Below are 7391 nucleotides of genomic sequence, written 5' to 3'. Positions count from 1 at the left end.
TGGCCTCAAACTCAGAAATCCACCTGCCTCTGCCTCCCAAGTGCTAGGATTAAAGGTGTGTGCCACCACTGTCCGGCCTGGAAATATCTTTAAGGATCAAAAGTCTAGTCATACCAGTGAAATTTCTGTGACATTTGATAATTCATCCACCTTTCTGAGCATCCATTTTGGTCCTTTTGACATCATATGAGCAGTTATTAAGACCCTCAGACATGGTTAATATGTAATAAATTCTCAAAGTTAATCACTTTGTTTAACCTCTTATTGACACTTTTGCCCTGCTCAATCAAATATTGTTAATAAGTGGAGTTTTGTTTACTTTGGCTTACCTACTGGAGAAGTGCTTTTAAACAACTAAGAGAAACCATGGGGAAATGTGAATGCATATCTGAAAAGAGACCAGGGAACTGATTTAAGCTCCTATAGGGTTTCAGAATAAAAAAATAATGCAAACAAACTTCAGAATAAAGCATGGAAGGAAACAGTGCTGAGGAATGATGCAAAAGTAAAACCAAAGATAAAAACCTTTATGAAGCTGATTAATTATCAAAAAGAAAGAAAAAATACTGAAAAATATGTAGAAAACATATCACATGTAATGTAATCCAACCTTTTTTTTTTTTTTTCTTGAGATCTCGTTTCTAGGATCTCATGTATCCCAGGATGGCCTCAATCATATTAGGTGAATGAATATGACCATGAACATCTGATCCTCCCGAGTTTACCTCCTGAGCGAAATTACAGGTGTATGGTACCATGCCTGTTTTATGCAGTGCTGGAGACAAAACCCAGGCTTCAGTTATATTGTCGATCTCTCTGTCAACTGAGCTATATCCCTTGCCATCTCCTTTTTTGCAGTACTTGGGATTGAATCCACAGCTTTGCCTATAGCAGGTATGTGTGTACTTTATTGCTGAGCTACACTCCCATTTAATCCTGTTACTAAATAACAAAATCACAATTAAAAGACTTTAAATTTCCCTAATTCACAATGCTAGATAATAACATAAGGACTGTGTTACCTAATGGAAAACACAAATCACTGCTTAAAATTATACATTTGTCACAATACAAATGTATTAGATCAAATGGCCTAAACAGTCAACTTGTCTCAAATGCTCACAACATTTAGAAAATATATTTTTGTAAAGTTCTAATCATCTAGTCTTAAAAAAACTTATTATAAAATCTATGCATCTCAAATATGCATGCATATTCACCAGGCAAATACTTATAAAATGTATACAGTTCTAAATCACAGGGTTTTGCGGTTTACAAGTTCCACTATGTAAAAGAAAGCTACAATAAATCCTCATGATTTCTGGCTACAGCTAAATCCAATTACTGTAAGATCTTTCATGTTAAAACATCTCTCCACTACAACTACAAAGATTACTGGGTACAATATTCATCAATAATGTATTATGACATACCTTTTCTTCTTCCTTGGTCTCTGTGGTCCATGTAATTATATTATGCTTATAGTCTTATAAAAACATTTATCACATTAGCTGAGAGTTATATAAAAAATGAAATCAACTAGCACTGATTAAATGTTAAAACTGATCATTCAATGTCAGATCTTCCAAAAGTTCACTTGACCATTTGAAAAAGAAAAGATTTTTTTACTCTGAATTCCAATAAATGTAACTCTTATATCATTGTTCAAAAACAACAAAAAATAGTTTACACATAGAATGAAAGTATACTCATGGGGTTTTTTTTGTTTTTTGTTTGTTTGTTTGGTTGGTTGGTTGGTTGGTTTGGTTTGGTTTGGTTTGGTTGTTTTTGGTTTTTATTTTTTCGAGACAGGGTTTCTCTGTATAGCTCTGGCTGTCCTGGAACTCACTTTGTAGACCAGGCTAGCCTCGAACTCAGAAATCCGCCTGCCTCTGCCTCCAGAGTTTTTAATGAAAAAAAAAAATCTAACTAAATACAAGAAGTATACTAAAAGACACAAAATTCCCATTCTCATTGATCCTCAGTATCCAATAACTAAGCTATCAAAAACTAGTACCCTCATTTAAAATGTAGCTTTTTAAAAATCACTGCAAAGCAACATAGTATGTGCCACCCAGTTCTGGGTTAAAATTTTAAGATGGTCCTCATAGAAATGATTTTTATTGGTGATATATTTCAGAAAGGGGGAAATTTCAGTATGTAGAACTCAATATATTGGTCTTCATGAAAAATGTCTTTTCTATCTTAGATCATGAAAAAACTCAATCCCTGCTAGTTTAATACACTACCAGGTTCTAGGCAGCTGGAGCTCTCAATTTTTATAGTAAAGCATGGCTCATAGATAAAAATATATAATATTTTTATAAATATATAGTGAGAGTTCTTTCTACATGATATTTGGTATTTAATTGAAGACAAACCATTTTATTCACCAAGGACCATTCAGAATTATGACTAAGGCATTTTCACAATTCAGAAGCATAGAATCCACATGCACTTAGCACACTGAATCCTCCAAGTAGCTCACATGATCACATTCCTAGAGGCACAAACAAAAACTATTTTCCTTCCCTGGCCATGTGCTTAAATTAAGTACTACTTGTCTTTTTCATATACCCTCGTGGCCCTAAAGCAATGCTCCTCTGGTATCTACTGTTTGGTATGGCTTTTTTTTTTCAATTGTTTTATCATCACCTATTATAATAAATCATACTTCTTTCTCAAGGTACCAATATCTTGTTAATACTCATAACAATATTTATCTCATTGTATAAAAGAAAAGTAAATAACAACTATAGATGTAGTTCATCTAGTATGCATGAAGCCTGTGTTCCATTACTAGTAATGCATGAAAAATAGAAAAAGAAAAAATCCTGGGTGTGTTGGCACACCTATGAGCCTTGCACTCAGGAAGTAGAGACAAGTGAATTAAAAGGTCAAGATCATCCTTGGCTATATGGTGACTTATGCCTAGACTATGTAAGACCCTATCTCAGAAATAAATAAAATAGATAAAAGGATATATCAAAATGATGGAAAAGATGGTATCCTAGAAAAGAATCAAAGAACTGCAGCAGATATGTTGAATCTGCAATATTTGAGTGCAAAATATCAGTGAGAAGATAAGCTATGGGATATGAGTTTAGAGAAAGAAAAGGATTCAAATTAAAGATTTAAAAGCTTTTTACAGATAAGGGAACACTGGAGGAATATAATAAGAAAGAGAGTATAAGAGCCCAGAAGTGACTTACAGCAGAGCCTTGAGGTAATTTCAAAAATGGAAAAGGTGTGATCAATGTATGATAAAAGTTCAGAATTCAATTGTGTCACAGAAAACCTGGAAAGTATTTCAAAAGGTATGGGTTACAGATTATGGATTATACCAAGGGCCATTTCCCTTCTTAAATACTAAGACAAGATTAAAAATATAATTACTCTAATGGACAGAAAATAGGGTGTCATGCTTATTAGAAATGTTTTATGTTTTAAATGACAAAATAGAGATATCATTATTCTTTGTATAAAGATAAAGCTTCCTAATGTGAATAAATTCTGAATGTCATTTAGAATCTGTAGTCTTCTAGGAGGTATGTTATCTTACAAGCGTAACATTGCAAATACTATTTATTGACCATAGATTATAGTTAAATAGGTACCATATCAAGAATATTCCAAAGCATTTAAAACTGACACAAAGCTACTCTTGTTTGAAAAGCCTACTCCCTTGCTTTGGAGTGTATCTTAACTTCCTTACAGATTGCCACTGACCCTTATTGCTTGTGCTTAAAATTCATGTTAATAGTAATATCATTTTTTTAAAAAAATATTCTCTAACTCTGCTTCAGTGACTCTATAAACTTGATTCAGGAGCTTGGAAAGATAGCAACACCTTTAATTCTAGCACTTGGGAAATGGAAGCATGAGAATCAGGAGTTCATGGCAGCTTCAACTACATGATCAATGCAAAATATTGAAGCCAGCCTGAATTACATCAGACCTTTGTCAAAACAAACAAAGAAACTGAGGGATTATATCATGGGAATCATACCATGGGATATGACTAGCATACACAAAGAGACATGTTGTGGAGTTCCCCAGAATGCTCTTGCCTATTTATGAAACGTAAAGCCTGTATATAATACCTGAGTCAGACATGCATCCACATCTATGTTAGTAATAATTCATTTTGGATGGCAACACAGACAAAAAGCAATGTTTCTAGTCAGTTTGGCTGCTAAAATCTCTCGGATCTGACTGGTAAAAATAACACTTAGGGCAAGTTCCACTGTTGCTGGTGAACTGAAAGTTTGTGTCTGGACTAAAGAAGCATGTGAATTATTGAGGGAAAAAAAGTTCTTTATGCCCTCCTCCCCTGAAATGTACTAATAATTCCCAAGAATAAATACAGAATTTTTGTGGCACTTCATATAATTTAGATGCTCTCTTTAAGAAATAAAAAATCAATAAGTCAGGTACTTGGTGGGGCGTAGCCAGGAGGATTAGAAACCCAAAGCCATTCTAAGTACACAGAAAGTTCAAGTCCAGTCTATGCTATATGAGACCCTGTGTTAATTCACCAACACCACAAAACAAAAGAAAGCAAAAGTTTTACATGACTTAGTATAGAGCTGGTTATTTGGAATGAGAATCAGAATGGACCTTGAGTTTTAAGGTTCATCAGCTACATGATAAATATACTCTGCTGATATCTAAATATGAACAGTCAAGTATGAAAAGGAAGAAAGACCAAGCAATTAGACAAAAGAATAAGCAAAATATGTGTCTGGGGATATAGCTCACTTGATAGAATGTTTGCCTACCATGCATAAAAGAAGCCCTGGCATTGATCCCCAGTACTACATAAAGCAGGCATAATATCCCACATCTGCAATCTGAGCACTTGGCAGGTAGATGCTAGAGAATCAGAAATCAAAGTTCATCCTTAGCTACATGTTAAATTGGATGCCAGCCTGAGATTCATGAGACACTGTCTCATAAAAATTTTAAAAAAGCAGGCTGGAGAAATAGTTCAGCTATTAAAGGCTAGACCAACATCAAAAACATTTTAAAAGACAAAGCTTTCTTTAAGGAACACTGGGGACAAACAAAGAAAAGGAAAAAAATAAAATCCCAGCAAAACAGCAAATTGTGGTATAGCATTAATCGATGTATACTACAAATTATCATCATATTTCTACTTCAATGATCAACAACCACATTGCTTCTAGGGTAATTGCCTAAAGGAACCAGATATTTGAAAACACCAATCCATTAAAGTGTAGGCACTCAACAAGTGTTTAAAGAAGGAAGGAAGGAAGGAAGGAAGGAAGGAAGGAAGGAAGGAAAGAAGGAAGGAAGGAAGGAAGGAAAGAAGAAAGGAAAGAAGGAAGGAAGGAAGGAAGGAAGGAAGGAAGGAAGGAAGGAAGGATATATGTTCCCTTTTCTTACTGTCCACCAGGATCTGCTTCCTTCTGATACTGCAGCACACAGGCCTATTGCTGCCACTGGCTAGGATAGCCAAAGGAACAGTCCATACCAATCTGATAATTAGACTGTTTATCCTGAACAGGCTGAGTCCAAAGCTATCTATATCTAAAATTAATATACAAGCACATTTATAGTCTACTCAAAGGGAACATACATTAAAATAGATACTGTGGGGGCACCCTATTTACTCCTTCCTACTGTCTTTCTCCCTCTAAATTACATCTTGCACACATCTCTGAAATTATTAACACTTGAGAGAAAGGGCTTGGACTTCTACCTAGAGACAAAGAATAACTCCTAAATTTTTGCATGACAATTTAGGTGGCAATTTAATATACATATATTTATGAGGTCTCCAGGAAAATAGAGAAAAAAAATTTCATCTTCCCCTTACTTGATGAGCCATTTAAGCCAAGACCACAGGACAAGATTTAGACAGTGCAGCTCTCAGCAAAAGCATACAAGAGATTCCCTTTGGACAATTCACTACACTTTTATACAAGTTCTGAAAAAAACCCAGCAGGAATAGGTTGAAACTTCCAGGTCTTTAAAAAAAATTACTTTTTTTCTAAAAGATGCTGTCTCCGTATTTTTTTACCTACTCACTTTCTAAGCAATGGTGCTTTAGAGAAGAACTGAACTGAACTAATCCTACTACTACTTCAGTAGTACATATGTACACTGGCTGTTGTGCTATTCAGAGGAGAGGATGTGAAGTCAGGGAGGCCAAGCAACCACCTATAGAATTGGAAGTGAAGGTCTTAAATGGGAGAAAACAGGTCTGTGGCTTCCCAGGGAGGTATTCAGACACAAGGACAGTTACTGAAACTCTTAAGCCACAGTTGTTTGGTTTTGTAAAATAGCAAATGTGTTGCCAACCCAGGACACTGTTGAAGACAGAGGAAACTCATGTAATCTGCTAAATGTAACTGCAAAACAAGAGCTAATTAACCATTAGTAGTTAGGAGTCAAATTATTTTGACTCCCTCCACCAGTGTATGCAAGGGGACAAGCCCCTGCTCCCATCTGGCAGGATCTGGGGCCCTGTTATAGTTAACACTCACACGGAGGAGAAAGACCCTCCCAAACACAACAGGGACACTGCAAGTTCCCTACCCCTGGTCAGCTAGAGCCCCTTACTTAACAAACTAACCTGAGATGCCGCCTCCAATCACGACTACGTCGAACATGTGGCCTGTGATACTGGGCTTCTCCAGATCCGTCATGGTTTGGGTAAAATTCTCCCGAGACTTGGGTTTAAAAGGGGGGACCGCCCAGGGTGGAACAGACCCTTGTACCGCCCCTTGACTGGAGTCCGAGGGCGGAGCTGATGTATCTATCCACACCGGGGTAGAGCCCGGCCCTGAAGGCGGAGCGCGCTCTAGTGCAAAGGCTAGGGGAGCGCTCAGGGGCGGAGCTGATCCTTGCTGAGATACCCAGGGAGAGCCCCATACGCAGGGCAGGGATGGCCCTAGCATAGGCACTTGACAGGCAAAGAAAAGATCGGGCCCTTGATCATACAGTGGTGGAGATATGGATATAGGACTATCGAGTGACAGAGGCAGCAGGGATTCGTCACGGGGAGCAGAAAGTGTTGATGGTGATAGCCAAGAAGAGACTGATACAGAATGCCTGAGGGAATCTTCTGCCGACTCTAGTGGGGTGTTGTCTGGTGTGTCTGGCAGGGATGTGCTTCTGTGTGTAAAATGTTCTGGTGCCAATCCCCAGGAGGGGCGACACAATACGGATGGAAGGGATGGAGTGGGCTCCACTGCCGACCCTTGGGGAGTGCTGGTCAGTGAGGCAGGGATAGACCCCAGTTCTGACTCAACAGAAGTGCTACGTATAGAAGCCATGGAGGACACTTGCACAGAAGCCAACGAAAACCTTTGCCCAGATAGGGATGAGTCTGGCATTGGGATGGACCCTACTGTAGATATGCG

General features: G+C 37.6%; 1 protein-coding gene across 1 annotated transcript in view; it reads right to left on the bottom strand.

The window, feature by feature from the left end:
• Maoa (monoamine oxidase A) overlaps window positions 1-6955 on the bottom strand; it is a 66197-nt gene extending 59242 nt beyond the window's left edge. Inside the window, exon 1 of the mRNA XM_021152962.2 lies at window positions 6602-6955. Within this exon, the coding sequence (XP_021008621.2) occupies window positions 6602-6926 (325 nt within the window). The 5' untranslated portion in view covers window positions 6927-6955. The remainder of the gene's footprint in view (window positions 1-6601) is intronic.
• Between the last annotated feature and the right edge of the window lie 436 nt (window positions 6956-7391).

This window comes from Mus caroli, chromosome X (assembly GCF_900094665.2).
Source record: "Mus caroli chromosome X, CAROLI_EIJ_v1.1, whole genome shotgun sequence".
Classification (NCBI taxonomy): Eukaryota; Metazoa; Chordata; class Mammalia; order Rodentia; family Muridae; genus Mus; species Mus caroli.
Note: the sequence above shows the minus strand (reverse complement) of the source record. Positions and strands in the feature narration are given on the sequence as shown.